The following is a 19284-nucleotide window of genomic DNA, read 5'->3' on the forward strand; positions in this document are numbered from 1 at the left end:
CGGTGCATTTCAGCGCATGGTAACAATTGGTGTTGGCCTTTCTCCGAACAGTTTTCCAGATGCTGTCCCAGTTTTAAACGGCGTATAACCTGTCGATCCAATTGCCGCACACTCTGGGCTTTTATTCTATTGATTATAAGTTATCGGGGCTATTAATTTATTTTCTATAACTCAGCAATATTTTTCTTTGCCTTTGCCACTAACACTTCCAAATCCATCTCTTTAAATTTCATTTTGAACTTATTTTGCGCTCTTAAATTTTGTGTGTCGAAAGCCATAGAACAAAGCATAGCTACCAAAAAAACGCACCAACAGTGACCACCCAATTTGATTTAAGAACGGGTTAGGGTTCGAAAAATGACACATTGATAAATAAATAGAGTTTGGCAAGCATTTAGGATTGGAGCGAGGGAACTGACATCTTCCAAAAGAGTGAGACTTGACAGTTGGTTCTTAATGTTGCGGTTCCGGTTAATTGTGGTCAGGCTTTCGGGTTTAACCCTAACATCTGTATCGTAGGAATTTTGTCCCTTGATCCATGTGGTGTAAATCCAGCCGTGAAATAAATAAACGCTGCAACATCCCATTTTGACTAACCTCAACCTACGATACTACTACTGCTTTCAATCTTACCCCAAGTGACCAATCACGTTTCTGTCTTGTTTTTGTTGTGATTATTGGATGCTATCGTATAAGAAAACAGTAAATGATTCAATGTGCATTTGTATGTTGTATTTGTGTATTTTCATTTTTTTTCTTTTGGCCGCCGTTGCTTCTCCTCTGACTGCTGTGTCGTATGCGTCCCCCCCCCCACGCAGGAGAAGACCAGCGCCCTCAGCCTGAGCAACGTGGCTGGGGTCTTCTACATTCTGGTCGGAGGACTCGGCTTGGCCATGCTGGTGGCCTTGATCGAGTTCTGTTACAAGTCCCGAGCCGAGGCCAAACGAATGAAGGTGGCAAAGAATGCACAGAATATTAACCCAACTTCCTCGCAGAATTCACAGAATTTTGCAACTTATAAGGAAGGTTACAACGTATATGGGATCGAAAGTGTAAAAATTTAGGGGGTAGGGACACGAGGTTTTCATAAATTCCCCCAAACTGCACGCTTTTTTGGCTCCATCCTCCGTTTCATCCTTCAGTGTTAGTGAATGAAGAGGTTGGCCAAAGGATCGTATGTACTGGTGACTTATGATTTATTGAGAGAAAGACATACCAGCCACACACACACTCTTTTGTTAAAGCATAATGATCGTGTTTGGAATAAGGAGTGTCAGTGCCATGCTGAAAAGGAGAAAAAAAAAAACAGTCTCGAACATTACTCGAATGTATCTTGTGGATCTTAATCACAATAGGAGTAAATTGCATCGTATTTGGATCAAATTGCATTGTAGTAAGTGAATAATATAATTGGAGTCAATTGTAATTAGAGTGAGACATAGCGTAATCACGCCATAACACACACATTGTAGTGTGCATCGTAACACATCTGAACTGGAATGAATCAGATTACAATTGAAGTGACTCGTACCAAAAGTAGAGCGAATTGTCTCGGAATTGGCCAAAAATCATATCGTAATCGATTCGTCTTGTAATTGAAATGAGACATATTGTAATAAGAGTGAATCAGGACGTAATTGTTTGTGAAGCACGTCATTATTTGAGTGAAGCGTATTATAATTGGAGTATTTTAGTTTGTATTGTAACGGATTAATCTTGTAATTATTGTGAATTGTAATGCAATTGAACAAAATCATATATTTTTAATCCTGCTGTAATTGAAGAAATTTGTATAATTTAATCCTATTCTAATTGGAGTCAATTTTATTGTAATTGGAGTAAATCAGATTGTAATTGGAGGGAATTTAATCATATTTTATTCAATTGTAAAAGGACAAATACATGGAAAGTTGAAGTTGTATTTCAATTGAATCATCCTAATTGGGGTTAATCTTATTATAAGTGAATTGTGACTTGCAATGTAATTGGAATTGGAGGAGAAATTGTAATGTATTGGAATTGGAGTACATCAAGTCAGTGGAGTGAATCCCATTGCATCCCAATTAGAGTTAATTGTATTTGTGGTATCTGGAATGAATCATCAGTTGCATTGTAGATGAATCATATTATAGCCCGAAGCTTGTCGTAATTGGAATCAATAGTTGTCATATGTAGTTAAAATTACTGCCTATTGTTGAAAGGAATCGTCATTGGAGTGAATCGAATTGTAATTGCACTTAGTAGTATTGTATCGGGAAAGGTATTGTCAGGGTTGAATTGATTCGGATCATGATTATCATGAATCGTTGAGAGATGGTACTTAGCTAAATAGATAGCTAGCCAACTAGGTAGGTAGCGAGCTAAATAGTTAGCTAGCCAGCTTGGTCGGTAGCTAGCTAAATACTTGGCTAGCCAGCTAGGTAGCTAGCTAGCTATCTAGCTAATGAGCCAGGTAGATAGGTGGGAAGCTAGCCAGCTAGGTACCTATCCAATTAAAAGTGAAGATAGCACCCGAAAACCAAATGTGGGCATTTTTCTTTTCATTGAGTGTATCAGAAATTTTTGGCGGGATTGTTTTCAACTGCCAAGCAACCACTGTCATTTTTTTTCCTTTGAGCTGTGGCGCTGACTCTGCTTCGTACGTCGTCTGTCCATTTAAGTTCCCTTGAGACCATGCTCATGTATGACTGTTGATGGCCACGCTTGTCAACACCTCTAGTAAAACAAACAAAAAAAAACGTATTGTCATTCTAAATTAATGCTTGCCGCCATACCATACGCACATGCTCATCCTTGCGTCGTGTCGCCACCCCCCCAACACACACATCCTTTAGTTCTCATCTCCATACATATTTATCCATATATAAATATTAATCGTTCACACTTGCGCACTTGGGAAAAGACTTTCCTAACGTCCTTGTTTGTGGGAATGTGCCCTCCCTCCTTTCTTCCCCCTCCACCCTGCAGATGACTTTCGGGGACGCCATGAGAAACAAAGCGAGACTTTCGGTCACCGGGAGCACTGGGGAGAATGGTCGGGTGATGACTCCGGAGTTCCCGAAGGCCGTCCACGCCGTCCCGTACGTCAGGCCCGACATGGGCCTCAACGTCAGCCTGACAGACCTGTCCTGATCCCAGACCAACTTCCGAGTGCCTTACCATGGTTTCAAAAGGAAAAGAAAAAAAAGAGCGCTTTTGTTCTTTTTTTTTCTTCCAAATTTTTTTTTTTTTTTTTTTCCCCAACGCTCCCTACTCTTGCTCGCTGTTCTGGCACTTTTTTTCTTGAATGGGAACGTTGGAGATCACAAAGACTTGGTCCCTGGTCACTATTTTCCCCAACGTTTAAAAAAAAAAAAAAAAGGAAAAGTGATCCTGGAAAATCTTGGATTTTTTTTCCATTATTAAAGCGTGAAAGCGAGAGATTGGTTGACAGCTGCTTCTCCCACGTCATCTGAACTGTGTGTGCGTGCGTGTGTGTTAAATCGGTCGCCACCGCCACATGCCAAACAGGAAGCACATCCGCGTTATAAAAATGTGAAATAGTCCTTTGAAGTTTTTCTTAGAAAATCCCAAGAAAATAGAAACAAAGAAACTATTTTTATGTATTTTCACAAAATAGCTTTTAAAGAAACTCACCGGCGCGTGTTTGGAGATGAAAGAAAAAAAAATGGGAAACAGCAACAGAGATCATGTAAGAAAATTCCTGTATATTTTATTCGTTAACATTTGGTGTTGATACGAACTATATGTCAATGCTTGACACTTTTGGAATCTACGTTTTTCGCTCATGGTTTTCAACTTCCGTGATTTCCTTTCCCCCTGCCCGCTGTTTTGTTTTGGGTTTTTTTCTGCCGAGGACCAGGGTTGTTTGTTGCGCTTTCAGGAGGAAGTGAACTTGTTTACACGCCATGAATGCAAAATATATATATTAAAAAAAAAAAAATTAAAAAAATATATATGGAAAAGGGCGTTCAAAAGGCATCAGTATCCACCACGCGGGAAAATGCCCAAATGCCAAATAAGTGACAGGTGCCAAATCTTAGTGCCAGTAGATGATGAATATAGAGTCTTAATATAATCAATCACTGTCATTTCAGTGAATGTAAATTACTTTTTTTTTTTTGTAAACTATAGATGTACAGCCAGTGGTGATGACACTGCTTAAAAACGATAAATAAATAGCCTTTTTTTTTTCGGGGTTGTTTTGGTTGTTGGTTTTCATGTATTTTTGCATCCACCCGACGATGACGTAGCAACGGTTTCTGCATGTTGTTTGCCGCCGTTGTGACCAGACGTTTTTTTTTGTTTGTTTTCGTTACTGCCAACAACAAAAAAAAAACATACACAAAACAGCGTTTACATTTTAATGTAGAAGTCGTGGCGGTGTTTGAAATTTTCTGAAAAATCATACATACGATATATATATATATATACATACATATATACTTATATTTTGTATAAAAAGGTGAAATTTGAAAAAAGCCTAGCCCCATTTCGATGATAGTGTCAAAGCTACTTAAACAGAAACGTCAGAACAAGATTTTCTTTTTTGTTTTTTTTTTATCTAAAGACAAGCACTTCTAAACTCATAAGACTCACTTTATCTCTTTTATGACCTGTAAAGAAGCCCCCCATGTATGATACATACGGGCTAATTATCTGTATTATTATTATCATTATTATTACTACTATGGCTGTTGTTTTTTTGTATTCTGACAAATAGATAACACGCATATACTTGTAGTCGCTTCTAAGTTCCATATGGCGTAAATTCAGGCTATTCTCACTGACATTTTGTATTATGGAATGTGTGCTAACTTGTTTATTTTTGGGACTCTTTCTTAAATAAATTGGAAAAAAAAAACTGCTGTGACTCGTCAGGTCTTGTTTGTGGTGCAACAAAGTCAAATCAAAAAGTTTTATCTGATGTTAAGCACTCACTCTTTGAAGTAGCGTGGCAAGACTAATTTTTAAATCTTTTTAAATTTTTAAAGACCGAGCTCAAACAAGTCGTCAAATCTCATGACGCTTCCGCAAAATCACAAGGGGCGAGACTTCCTTAAACAACGCAACACTTGTTCAATTCTTGTAAGAATTACGTATGAATTACCATGAAATGTCTGCGATCCTTTCGATTCGCATGGGTGTCCCTTAAATCTTGCGAGAATTCTGCTAAATCACGAGACTTCCTCAGACCTGGGGCAAATTCAAACCAACTAAAATTCGACACTAAAATCTTATGAAACTTCCAGTTAATTTATGTAAGACTTCCTCACAATCGTTTAACTTTTTGGAAAATATTGCAAGACTTGGTCAAATGTTCTCAGATTGAAAACGATGACTGCGCAAATTTGATGGGATTTCATTGTTCTTGCGAGATTTATGGCAAGTCAGATGGAACCTACTAAAATCTCACGAGAGTTTTGCTGAATCACGCAAGACTTCCTCAAATCTTGCAAGACTACGGGTCCTATTTTGGTAGACTCTGACCCGGGCGATACACGAAAAAAAAAAAGACGTTACTTCATTTTCATGCCATCATGAGGCTAGCATACCGTGTTTGGCACCGTGTTACGTCTCTGTGGGCGTTCCGGCGCATGGATTTGCCTCGCACCCCACTCAATTCCATCAACTCATCAATCCTGAGCTACTTCCTAAATTATGCAATTGTGAGACGACCAGGTAAATTTCCTGGTACATCCTCAAAACTTACTCTCGTAAATTCTGTTAAATCACGCATGTCCTCTTCACATCTTGTGAGAATTCTGCTTATCTTAAAATCTTGTGGAACGTTCAACAAATGACGTGGGACTTCCTCAGATCTGGTAAACTCACAAAACATCTTCAAATCTCAAAAGATCTGGGCTACAGTTAATTCATGAATCTCATTTGCAAGACTTACTTTTGGGGGATTTTCCACTAAATCAGGCAAATGTTACGCAAATCTTTTAAGAATTCCACTAAATCCTACCAGACTTCTTCAAATCTTGTGAGAATTCTTCTAATTTGATTGAGTCAAAGCCCAAGAAAAAGACAAATTAAATAAAGTTCCTGTTTTGGTGTCTGATTTAGAAAAGACAACCTTAGCAATGCTTCGGCGTTTGTTGTGGAAATGACTTATTGACGTTCGTTCCCCCAGGAGAGACACCATCATCGTCATTCCACCAGTCAGCCACGGGCACTTTCATGTAATCAAGGGTCCTTATGGGCTGTTTGCTCGGTCGGGGATGATTAAACAAAATTAATCTCTGCTCCCGCATGAGCAGTCAACTCCAGCAGGACTGTGACGCTGCGGGTTTACTGGAATCTAATGGGGATCCAATACAAGAGCTGAATTCAAGGCCCCTTTTACGATGCCTCTCAAAGTCGTTTTGCAGCTTTTCAACAAAGTTGGACTTGGACAAAATTGGCAAATTTGTGGATTCTGAGGAAGGATCGGAGTGGGAAGACAACATTTAAACATGTGATGAGTGAGGTAAATTGTATTATTTATTGTAGAGCCGGGGTCTTCAATCCTGTTCCTCGAGGCCCGGTGTCCTGCTTGTTTTCCATCTCACCTGATTGAAACGATCAGATGATCAGCAAGGTGTGCAGAAGCTAAATAACAATCTGATCATCTGAATCAGGTGAGATGGAAAGCAGGCAGGACGCCGAGCCTCGATGAACGGGATTGAAGACCCCTGTTGTAGAGAGATCCAAATTGAAAAGATCTACTAAAAGTAGTGCTGACTTTGGGAACAAAAAAGGGGAATAGAACTCCTCGAATGGAGTGTGGGCAGGAGTCATCTTCAGTACTTCAGACTCTAAATAGGAGCACAAACTCAATTTGTTAATTTTTTTAATTGGCGGTGTCAGAGGTTCGACACCAGGGGTGTAAAGTTGAAGATCTCTGTCCGAAAGAGGCTACACAGGTGGTCATCCTTTCGATTTTACGCCGCTGATACTTCTTGAAATCGAACAGACGATTTTGCTTGTCTACAACATGGTTGGCTCCTCTTGTTTAGCGAATCCAAATTACAACGTGGCTCAGACGCAGTCTTCGGTTTGGCGGGTGCTTGCAAACGGTTATCCCCAAGTCTGGGTTGTCATGGCAACAGCTGCTTCCACATAGAGAAACGGATGGATGAAAAGGATAAAAGGTGGGGGTGGTGTTGCTCTTCCATGCATACATTTGAAAGTCGCCCGAGAACAAAAACATCGACGGGCAGATTATGTAATTCAGCGGAAACGAGTTTGCGTCGCCATGACAACAGAGCATGGAGCGATGTTGCCGTGTTGTCTTTTGCCTGCGGACAGATGCTCGCGCCGGGGCTGGCATTTCTTCCAGAAATGTCACGGATGCAATTAATAATGGTAATAATCTCAAGTAGCTGTTTCCGCACTGGCGATGACGCACATAAATGTTGCCAAGTGAAACTGACTTTGTGGAGCAGAGTGAGAGGTTTCGTGGTACTATATGCAAGGCTATCAAACCTTGCCACCATGCTCCGCCTACACACGATGACAAAAACATCTCTCACAATTTGCCAGCATCATACTGTTTAGTAAACCTTGTTTAAATTTGGTAGAAGTCAGAAAAATTCTCTATGATGGATCAAACTCCACAAAAATGTCAATTTATTGCCATTCAGATTTCCTTGATCTGTGTTACAAATCGGATGATAAAAGTGTTTAAAAAAATTCTAGGACAAGTTCCGTTTTTCAAGACCCGCGAAGTGACCAAAATAAGCCTAAAATTGCTCATGTAAAACACAATTTCAGCCTGAATTTTTTGTGGCCTATCACATGTGAAACTAGTTATGGGGGCTTTTCTGTAGGAAGTTGCGAAAGAAGTCGAGAATAGCCGCATGAAAAACAAAATGGTAGACTTCCTGTGTCTTTCCAGGCGTGGCTTCTTGAAACTTTTTTTGTGGCTCTTCTCATGATGGATGTGCCTACAAAGATCAAGTTGATATGTGAGTCTGGCTCCGGGGACTGATTTTTGGGGAGGAACAGACAAGGTGTTGCTAAAATGACTGCTATAAACTAAAATGGTGGACCTCTTGCGTCTTTTCAGCATGGTTTCTTGGACTTTTTTGTGAGTCTACACTTGATGGACGTACCCACCAAACTTCATGCCTTGGCACCGCTGTGCTGGACGTCTGCCAACTTAATGATGTTAGTCAACAACATTGCAGGTGAGAAATGACGCAACAGATGTTTGGGGGCGTCTCCGAGTCAGTTGCCATCTGTGAAGCTAAAAAAAAAAGCCCAAAACTAAAACATGCATGTATTATACACCCGTCTTTCCGAAAGTAGTCAAATGACTCGTTAACTGGAGGAAATGGGAGTGGGCTCCCCGTCTAGGTAGCATCTGCCTTCACCGGTCTTGCTGCCAAACGTGGCGGTCACGTCCGGGGACCTTCTCGTCTGCAAAGATGGATCTTTTGTGTCCAGATTACATTTTTCATCTTGACACCTCACCCTCATATACGTCAACTCGCAGATTGTTGCACAGCACCGAAGTGCGGACAAAAAAGTTAGAGGAAAAAGTATGTGAAGCCTTTAAAATGGCCTGAAATTCAGCATAAATTGGTGTGAAAATGTACATGTAAAATGCAATGTAGATCTAAATCCTAAAATGCGATTCGATCTTCATCTAAGTCAGTGATTCCCAACCACTGTGTCACAGGAAATGATTTGATTTTCCATTTGGGGCAAAAATGATTATTTATTTCTTACTAATAATGCAGCTTTCTTCATCAAGCTATGCAAGCGACAAAGGCAGAAAAGTTACATTCACATCATTGTACTAACTTTCCTATTTTATCTTTTTACAAGCAAAACATACAAAAAAATGTATATAAAAGGAAAATGCAAGGTTATATAATTTTCCTGATTAAAAAAAGAGAAATTTTCATTTTTTTAATTAGCCCCCGACAGCAGCAGTGTTGTTTTCGTCAACGATGATGACGAAAATATTTCGCTAACGCCCCTTTTTTTCATGACGATCACGAGACGATGACGAGCTAAACGCGGCTCTTTGATGACGAAAACATGACGTGACGTAAATCAATTTTCGTTGACGAGAATGGACGAAATTGTTAGCGTGCGGTTCATCAGACGCTCAAAATTCATGACATCCCATTCAACAATTGCGATGCTGGTGCAACCTATCCTTCTTTGGGCACGCCCACCACCGGGACTGCACGCAGGGCGCATGCGCCGCACATGCTCGCACCTGCATAACAAAACACTAACACATCCGCGGTAATTCGTCTCGGCTCACACATTTTGACACGCTTTCGTTTGACGGACCATGGCGACAGTGACACTCGGTAGGCCACTTCGTTGTGATAACAGCAAGCTGTTACAAGTAGACAAGACATATATTTGATTGAGTTTGTACTTGTGCCACTGCATTAGCACAAGTCCACTTCAAGTCTGTTGTTAACACGTTTTTAATTTGTTTATTTATGTTGCTTTCAGTGAAATGTTTTGGTGCTCGGCTTATTTTGGAGCATTCGTTTCACTGTTACCACTTTTATCTGTTTGTAATGCATAATCCTTAGTAGTGGATAAGAAAGTCTTTGCCATTGGGTGGAAACCTAGTATGCCTATTTTTAACCAAAACACGAAAAAACCATTTTGAGTTTTCGTCGACTACATTTACGAAAACTAAATTAAGACTTTTTTTTTTAGTTTCCGTCAACTAAATCTAGACCAAAACCTTTTGTGGGTTTTGTCATCTAAAACTAGACTAAAACCTTCTTGAGTTTTCGTCGACTACATTTACGAAAACTAAATTAAGACTTTTTTTTTTAGTTTCCGTCAACCTTTTGTGGGTTTTGTCATCTAAAACTAGACTAAAAACCTTCTTGAGTTTCTGTCGACTAAAACTAGACTAAAACTATCACGAATAGGAATGACTAAATGTGACGAAAACTAAAAAGCATTTTCCTCCAAAGGACTAAGACTAAATCTAACATGCCTGCCAAAAACAACACTGGGCAGCAGTTTCATCGATGAACATGACATTGGGTGGCCATGTCCATTATAACATTATGCATGAAAATGACCCATGCCCAAATCTTAACAGTTAGTCGGCCATTTTGGTTTGAAGCAGCCATTGTGAGCAAATGCCAGGGCTTGTACTTTGACAAATTCTCCTTGTGAATTCTCCAAAATAAGCCCTAATTAGAAGCGCGTATACCAGTCAGAAACATTGTAACAATTTTAAAATAAAACTCCCACTTCTGATTCTTCCCATGGGAGTTTCCATTGTCATGTTCCCCCACTTCCTGTTCCTAATTTGAACTTCCTTGGTGTCGTTCATGTTTAAAGCCACACATCAGCATGCAGCTTGTTACCTAACACACCTTAGTAGCGGCGTCCCAGCGCGCTCCCCCGCTCTTAGCACAACGCTCATTATTTATTGATCGGGGACATTTTCATGCGGCGCGCTCAGGCCTTGATGTTGATGGCGGCGTGCAGTGCACGCGTGTACTCTGAAGTAATTCCCGCCACTCCTGCAGATTGTGTTAAGATGTAAAGCATTCTTTCACATGTTCAGAATGTGTTTGCCGTATATGTGATGATTTCATTAGAAAGCAATCACTTTAGCCTCAACAAATGTTCTGTTGCACAAATCTGAACAGGAAGTCGGCCATTTTGGATTGAAGCCACCGTGCTCAAAACAAGTTTCTGTTCAATAAGCAGATCTCTTATCTGACGAAATAAAACCAATGGTACGCGGCACCACTGCAATTGATTCTGCCATATTTTTCCTTTGAAAGGCCTGAGATGCAAGAAAGAGCTGTGAGAGAGTTGCTCCAAGTTGACGACGCTTTCAAAGTGCCAACTGATCAATTATTAAAGGAGGAAAAGATCCAAAGATGGCCCATTTTTCATGAACAAGCTCAGTTGATATATATTTTGATCAGGACACTGAAATTAGTTATCATTTTCTTTTTTATGTATTCATTTTGTAGAAATTAGGGAATAAGTGATGACTTGAAAAACGGCAACTTTTAATGAGGAAAACGGCCACGCCCGCCTGCGCTCTCTCCCAGGTACTACAAGAATCACTAAAGGGACCGATTACAAACTCTCCATTGGAAATGATTGTACTTTCATTGCTTATAACGTCCAAAAACTGTGATCAATTGGCACCAAAATACACATTAGATTTTTGAGTTCAAAGAAAAGTTCCCAAAATGACAAACAGTGGAATTTTTCTCATGCAACAATTTATCGCCAATAAACCAGTTCGTCCGCATGCAACTCTGCTTTTGCCGTCGTCACGCCACGTTGCATGCCGGCAAATTTGCTGCATTGCGTTCAATTAAAAAGCCTCTTTTGTTTATTACGTGATGGACGGCTTTGGAGAATGATATTAATATTGAAAACTTTTCAGTCCTGACTTAAAAAAGCCATTGTGGGCACGCTGCCTCTTAATAATTTATCTTTTTACGGAAGGGAAATATTGAAATATTTACGGGCTCACAAGCTGACGCGCTTGTAATATTGCTCCTTTGCTTGCCGTCAAGCCACTGAGATTGAGAGTAGGCCGACTAAGTTTGTGGAAGGGGCTTATCATACCTTCTTGAGTTATAATATATAATTATTAAATAATGATCAGTTCTTTTAGACGTTTCTTTTTACAGATATTTGGTCTGATTTTGGCACTTCCCCAAATATGATCAATTTTATGATGTATAATGTAGGGCTTGACCAATGTTTTATTTATTTATTTTTTTCAGAAAAATGCCAAGGAAAGCCTCCTGAAACATATGACTTTTGTTTGTGTTAATCAGAGGTAACAGGAATGTGATACCTCCCGTTTAATTTGAATGTGATTAGATCAGTCTGACCGTAGCCGCGTCCCCAGTTATAAGAGGGTGTGTACACTTGTGCAACCACATGACCTCAGATTGTAAGATATACATCATATTTATGGTGGAAGCATTTTATAATGATTTATCTCATTCCTATTCATTTATGTCACAGACGCAGGGTGTGTAGACTTTTTATATCCACTGTGAATAAAGCATGCGGAAGATGTGTCCTTTTAAATATCACCACAAGGATACGTTTGTCATTCTACGGCATTAACAATTCCCGTGAGGAGTCATGCAATATCTCTCCCCCTTGAGGCTACCAACATGCTCAGAATTAATCCCGGCCACAAAAATGGAAGAAAGAAAGTAAGAAAAAAAAAAGTATACTCTTCGTAAACGTGAACAATTATTCATTTCAAATGTCCCGGTTGAGTTTCCACATGGTGGTCATTAAAAAGGCATGAGCGCCAGCACCGCCACCCCAAGAGAGGCAACAATATGGAACTGAATCACTCTGATTTGCAGACGGACGGTAGATTAAAAATAAATTGTGCTGTGAAATATTTAGAGGGTTAGGAGGAAGGGAGGGGGGGTGGGGAGCGGCGTTATTAATGGAGATTTGGTGTCTCTGCTTTCGCGGCAAGATGGATTTTTTTTTTCCGTGGAATACCATCTCCACCTGCATGATTAAAAACTAAATCTAGATAATAGAAAAATCGATCTAAATGTGATATGTTAAAAAAAAAAAGAAAATAGATAAAATATGTTTAAAAAACAGTAATTAGCACAAATAGAAACTAAATGAAAAGCAGAAAAATGTGCCGTGTTGCCTTCCGAGGCATTCAATTGTGAACTAACTAACATTGAGCGCATCAAAGCTAATCAAGCGTTCAAAACGGTCGCATATACAAACACCACGTACCGACCCGGGCCAGGTGTTTGCTTTTACTCTGCTCATGTTTGTTTGAGCGGGACGCGCGTGGTCATTTGCCCTCAATGTCCGATTCGAACATCCCGCTGACACCCAGGTGAGGAGGACCGTTGGATGTGGGTAAGCAAAGACAGCTTTTGTTAAATGACTGATGAAGACAAAGTCTGCTTTAAATCAACACAAATGCTAGTAGGAGGCTCCATTGGGGACATTCCAAAATTCAGTTTTTATTCTTGATATGGACCAGTATTGAACATCTCCTAGGGCAGGGGTGTCAAACTCATTTTTGTGGAGGGCCACATCATAGTTATGGTTTCCCTCAGAGGGCCGGTATGACTGTGAACCCATATAAAGGTATAATCACTTTGCGTTATCACATACACAGAACAAATTGATGGAAAGCCAAATCAGAAGTAATTGTTTGTTCAACAATTTTTCAATTTATTTTAAAAGGGGAGGATTGGTGACAAATAAATGCCAAATATCATATCTCAATGTTGTTAAAAGTGAAGAAACGGGAAGTTGACGCACATGATTTGCCCTTCGCGAGCCACATAAAATGAGGTTGCGGGCCAGATCTGGCCCCCGGGCCTTGAGTTTGACACCTGTGTCCTAGGGCCTCCTACTTGCAACCATCCAACAACTGTGGCTCTCTCTCTCTCTCTCTCTCTCTCACGCTCTCGCTCTCTCTGTGTGTGTGTGTGTGTGTCTCTGTCTCTCTCATTATTAATACTTTTTTTTGTGTTTTTTTTTTTGCCATTCGACTTTTTTGTTTTGAGGTGTTTTTTTTAGGCTTCTATTACGCAGTTGGGACACAAGATATGTCTCCCAACCAAAATTCTAGTTACACAACAAATCGAACTTGACTACTAAGTTGCGGACTGTGACAGAAACGTGACCAACAAGCCCGGCGGCAAATTTACACAAATGAAATGTTCTCAAACACAATTGAAACGTCATACTCAATGCTTAAACAGTTTCATATCCACAACTGAAACACTCTCACAAACTAATCAAGCACTGTCCTACGCACGTTTTTTGTATTCGAGTATGCGCGTTAGTCACGTTCTCACACACTAATGAAATGCTATCACATTCACCACGCATTGCCGTCACACTGCACACCGTCTTTGCCTGCACTCAAATAGGCGTGCCACACATTCTCATAAGAACATATTAGAAAAAGATAATCCCATTTGTAGGAGACACGGCAGACTGAAATATATGAGCTCGGTGTCCCCATTCCTCATTTAATGAAACGTAGCAGCGAGGTAATAAAAAGGCTGCTTGTTATTAAGCAGCGAGTCCATTACAAAACGCCGTCAATAAGCTGTTGTTATCACACAGAAATAAAATAAAAATTAAGTAAAGTAAAACAGAAAAAAGTGATTTAAGGCTATTTTAATTATTAACGTGCCAGTATTTGGTGGTGAATACAGTGGTTATACAAAATCGACACACCCCTCTTCAAATTCCAGGTTTAATATCTAAACGTTTCGTTTGATTAACCCTAACTAAAGTTCCGCTATTTTAGTAGGCTTGTTCAGAATTTATTTATTTTTTATGCTTTCTAGCAGAAGCCTAAAGGTTTTGTGCGAACACTGACTGCTATTTTTGAAGTGGTCATAATTCCTTCCACCTTGACTAAGCTGACTTGCCCTAGTTTACAGCTCAAAAAGACAGGGGTGTGTAGACTTTTTCTATCCATTGTATGGGGTGGATTTACTGTGATTGAGACATTTCTTCCTCTGGAGCTGATGTTTAGGCCTTAAAACGCCTCAAGTTGCAGATTTACATACATTAATTGATACATACAGCATCTCGAGGGACGCGTAAAGCTCTTTGCATCTCTCTCTCACACACGCACACACGAATATCAGAATAAATAATGTAGACAGTTTTTTTTTTTTAACTCAAATCTCCCTTCAAAGGAACTGCGGGTACTGACATATTGAGCATTAGATGCCATATTTTGGTGCATAATATTCGTCTCGTACTCAGGGTGTCGCCTGAAGGATGATCAAAACATTTTAAACAAGCTCAAATCTGCCAGTTGTGATTTAAACACCAAACAGAAATCATGATTTTTTTTCAACAAAAGATTTTATTCCCAGAACATAGTCCTTTTTTATATAGAATAAAGACAGCTCTTCCAAAATAAAAGGCGTGATATCATGAAAATCAAGTTTTATTTTTTCAAAATGTACTTGTTAAAATATGACTTCTTACCCAACAACTGGATTTTAATAACTTACTATTGTGACTTTATTGTCAAAAGAAGACATTTTTTTTTCCTCTTTTGTAAAGTCCCTGGATCCAAAAGAAACACCTTGTTAAAACTATTAATTGAGGCCGGGGGTCACCAACCTTTCTGAAGCAGAGCGCCACTTCTTGGGAAATGATTCATGTGAAGGGCTATCAGTTTGTTACGCATTTCTGAAATATATAAATATTCAAATTAACTTTAAAATTTGTAGTATTAGGGTCTGACCTATTTAATCAATCGATTCTAGCTCTTTAAAAAAAAAAAAAAAAAAAAAAAATCGGGACAAATGGTCAATGGTCAAAAATCTGGGGGGAAAAAAAATTGTAAACATTAAAGACAACGGTAATGTTCCAGATCACAAAATCCCTCGAAAATGGCCACTTGTTTTTTCTTAATCGGTTATCGGAATTTTATTTCTATGTTGGTGAACCTCCGATTTAGCCAATTCCAAACAAAATTAGGATGAAACACACTCGTACACACAAATTAAATCCTCTCATCATCTCACACATACTACTAACATACGATAATTTAGTATTACCTCATGTGCTCACTTATCAAATGCTCACACACAACTGAAATTCTGTCACACCCGAAAGAAATGCTCTCACTCCCTAAATATTATCCATCCATTATCTGAGCTGCTTCTCCTCACGAGGCTCACGGGGGTGCCGGAGCCTATCCCAGCTATCTTCGGACAGTACGCAGGGTACACCCTGGACTGGTTGCCAGCCAATCGCAGGGCACACAAAGACAAGCAGGGCACACAAAGACAAACAACCATTCACCCTCACACTCATACCTAGGGGCAATTTAGAGTGTGCATGTTGTTGGAATGTGGGAGGAAACCGGAGTACCTGGAGAAAACCCACGCAGACACAGGGAGAACATGCAAACTCCACACAGGAAGGCCAGAGCTGGAATCGATCCCACGACCTTTGCACTGTGAGGCCATCATGCTAACCAGTCGTCCACCATGCCGCCCGCACTACACATTAATTTCTGCAAATTATGTACACTTACATATGTAAAAGAATTTCAGTCGTGCGTCGTCGAGGTAAGCCCGAATGAAAACGTCCCTGACAGCACCTCATCGGTTTTCCCTACCACTATGTGCTGCATCTCAACAGCTTTCAAGATGATGCCACTTGTAGACATCATCCCAGTCAAACGACCTATTCCATGAGCTGTGTGCTTATGTGATTGTGATGTCACGTAGCATCATGGCGCCCTCAAAGGTATCCACCACCGCCGCACGTTTTTGTTGCGTCTCTTCATTGACGGACGGGTAAGGCAGTCAGACATCCCGTACTCCAGGTGCACAGGTAAGGCAGCGGAGATGGACTCTTATGGCATATTTGGCGACCGCTTGGTCCCCGGCGCCCGGCTGTACTCGGCGTCCACCAGCTACAAGGTGCTGTCGTTGCTCAGCAGCGGTACCTTCGGAAAAGTGGCCAAATGCCGCAAGATGGATAGCGACAAGACGGTGGCGGTGAAGATGATTAGGAATCAAGGCAGCTTTGCGGAACAAGCCAAGATCGAGGTACAGTGAACCTCTGTTTGTTGTTGGGGAAATGTTCCAAGTCCACTGGTAGTCTGTGAAAATCCGAGTTGATTGTTTTCACCTTGCTACGCTCACCATTTGACATGTTCTATATCCAGATTGATTCGCTGCAGAAAGTAAAAATGCTTCAAAACTCTAAAAGACATCTGGTTCTGTTGAAACGCGTCTTCAGCGACATGGGGCACATTTGTCTGGAGTTTGAGTACCTGGACAAGAGTCTTTATGACCTCATGAGAGAACGACAATTCAAACATCTTCAAGTGAAAGAGATTCGACCCGTGGTCCATCAGGTATGTTTGCAGCTTGAGCACCAACATGAAGACTATTGACAAACCGTGTCCTTTGTCACCCCAGCTGGCCAGCGCTCTGGACCACTTGAAGCGCGCTCATATGATTCATGCTGACATCAGGTTGGAAAATGTCATGCTGATCGATCACCAGCGACAACCGTACAGAATCAAAATCAGTGACCTGGGCTTGGCCCACGGCACTTCGGCCTCCAAACAGAACTCCAACGGTCAGAGCCACACATGCAGGTAAGGAACTGGAAAACCAAAGAGAGTGGATCCTCGGTATCCCTCTTATTTGAAGGCAAAAAGTCAGTCTTCCCTTGGTTTTCGGTTTCAATACTTGCCATCACCATTTTCCTTGAAGGATTTTCACCCTTCTTCACTGTATTGCTAACACCAAATCTAGATTTGATAGCTAGCAGGAAATGAACATTTATCTCCCCACAGGTCTCCAGAGGTCTTACTTGGGGCTCCGTACACCGAGGCTACAGACATGTGGGCTGTCGGCTGCGTGGCGGCTTTCCTCTACATCGGCGCACACCTGTACCCTGGCAAGAAGGAATACGAAACTGTAAACTACCAGATTACATTTCCCATCAAAGCAAGACCTCCTAAATTGTTCTTAATGATGCTCTCTGTCTTGTGTCTTCAGATAAAGTATATTATGGAGACTCAAGGTCCGTTTCCTGAGGACATATTAGTCTCTGGAGAGAAGACCGGGGATTATTTCCAGAGGGACAACAAAACCAGTTCCTGGAGACTGAAGGCAACTTCAATTTAAAGTGAATTTTGGAGGTCAAAAGCTAAAGAAAAGCTTTAAGCTAACCATGAGCATGTCTCCCCAGACGCCGGAATATTACCAACAAGAGACAGGATTCACAGCAAGAGACACCCGAAAGATCAAGCTGACTTCTCTCAATCACCTTCAACAAGTATGTCAGAAAAGTACAGAAAACCCCAGACAGCCGGATTGGGACTGAGCCGAGTCGTGGAGAGCGAAAAACTGCCACTGATCACGTCATTGTTTCGGTTTGTTTCAGCTCCAGCCTTGGGTTTTCGATGCCAAGTACCCAGCTGACAAAGATTTGCACGCAGACGACAAGCAGATGTTCGTGGACGTGCTCAAGGGAATGCTCCACCTCAACGCATCTCAGCGACTGACCCCGCGTCAAGTCCTCGCGCATCAGTTCGTCACAATGAGCCACCTGAAGCCTCATCGTGACGTCAGCCAGCAGTACGTTGGTAGCCGAGCGAAATGGGGCTTCGAACGCTGTTTTTAAAGCAGGATTACATTGACAGTTTCTGGATTCTGGTTTCCAGCCTGGAACATTAACATCCCTTTGTCTTGCAGCGCAAAGTCGTGCTATGAGTTGATGTCCTACTGCGAGAAGGAAACATCTCACGTGAGCAAAAGGAAATCTTCTTCAGCCTTGCAGAGAACTTCCTCAAAAAGCAGCCAGAAGAAGAAGCTCTCCACCACAAGACTCCACAAGAAGTCCCATGATGCAACATGCAGTCCCCCTAAAAGACTAAAAAGTGAAGACGACAACCGCGCCAATCAAGTCAAACAAGCTGCTGCTGAAAGAAGCCTCTCCCGGTCCTCCAATGCCTTAAGACTTAAGTCTAAGGATGCAAAGTACATTAAGCTGAAAACCAGGTTTGCTGCACGCTTCATGGAGGAGCAAAGCGCGATGGATGAGAACCAGACTTTTCAAAGTGGTCCCACTCAGAATCACCGACAACATCAGAACCGTCCTGAGCCAGGATCAAAAGCCTGGGCCTTGGGGAAGGATTCTCCCAAAAGTGTACTGTTAAGACAAAAATAGGGATGCAACTAATGATTTTTTTTTAAAATTATTGGATATTTTGTCGATTAATTGATGAATCAGACTTTTAAAAAACAAGTTTTAATTTCCAGCTCTATATTAAAAAACAGGAAATCATTTCCAATTGACGATGTAGAAAATGCACAAACCAATTATTTAAGACTCACTTACCGGTTTGGTTCGTAACATGACGAAAAATAGGTAGAAATTGTGATCATTATTCTCAAAGTAAAAGCATAAATTTGCAAATGCTTCATTTTTAATTAGACACTAAGATAAGTCTGAAGCACTACAGATATTTGACGATATTTAGTCATCTGAGGCTGTACTTCTCTCGGATTTGGAGCCTTTTAAATTAAACAAGGCCAAAAATAATCATCGATTATTATGATAATCGATTAGTTGTTAATTAATATTTGCGCATCTCGACAAATACGTCGCACTAGATGTCAGAGTTCTCTGTTCTCGGAGAAAACGCTCACTTAAAACATGAATGCTCATCAGTATTACGATTAAAGGATGAAGGGGAAGCCTTCAAACAGTTTAGAAGTCGTTTTAATCCAGAGGTTTGACTTTAAAATTGTTTAA

General features: G+C 40.7%; 2 protein-coding genes across 6 annotated transcripts in view; both read left to right on the forward strand.

Moving 5' to 3' along the window:
* Window positions 1–4868, forward strand: part of gria2b (glutamate receptor, ionotropic, AMPA 2b) — a 43676-nt gene extending 38808 nt beyond the window's left edge. For 2 of the 5 annotated variants that reach the window (XM_088293947.1, XM_088293948.1), the window contains 2 exons: window positions 819–953; window positions 2968–4868. In XM_088293947.1, the coding sequence (XP_088150073.1) occupies window positions 819–953; window positions 2968–3132 (300 nt within the window). In that variant the 3' untranslated portion in view covers window positions 3133–4868. Of the gene's footprint in view, window positions 1–818; window positions 1068–2967 lie in introns of those variants that run through there. The other 3 variants (XM_088293951.1, XM_088293950.1, XR_015842879.1) reach the window with 2 other exon arrangements.
* An 11287-nt stretch (window positions 4869–16155) lies between these two features.
* On the forward strand, window positions 16156–18696 carry LOC148338487 (homeodomain-interacting protein kinase 1-like). The gene is made up of 9 exons (XM_088293497.1): window positions 16156–16254; window positions 16342–16559; window positions 16679–16870; window positions 16935–17116; window positions 17318–17441; window positions 17523–17636; window positions 17716–17802; window positions 17911–18104; window positions 18222–18696. The coding sequence occupies exons 2-9, from the start codon at window positions 16356–16358 to the stop codon at window positions 18694–18696; spliced, it is 1572 nt and encodes a 523-aa protein (XP_088149623.1). The 5' UTR covers window positions 16156–16254; window positions 16342–16355.
* Window positions 18697–19284: the final 588 nt, after the last annotated feature.

Source organism: Idiotropiscis lumnitzeri, chromosome 4 (assembly GCF_059441095.1).
Source record: "Idiotropiscis lumnitzeri isolate Australia: NSW breed Sydney's pygmy pipehorse chromosome 4, RoL_Ilum_1.0, whole genome shotgun sequence".
Taxonomy (NCBI): Eukaryota; Metazoa; Chordata; class Actinopteri; order Syngnathiformes; family Syngnathidae; genus Idiotropiscis; species Idiotropiscis lumnitzeri.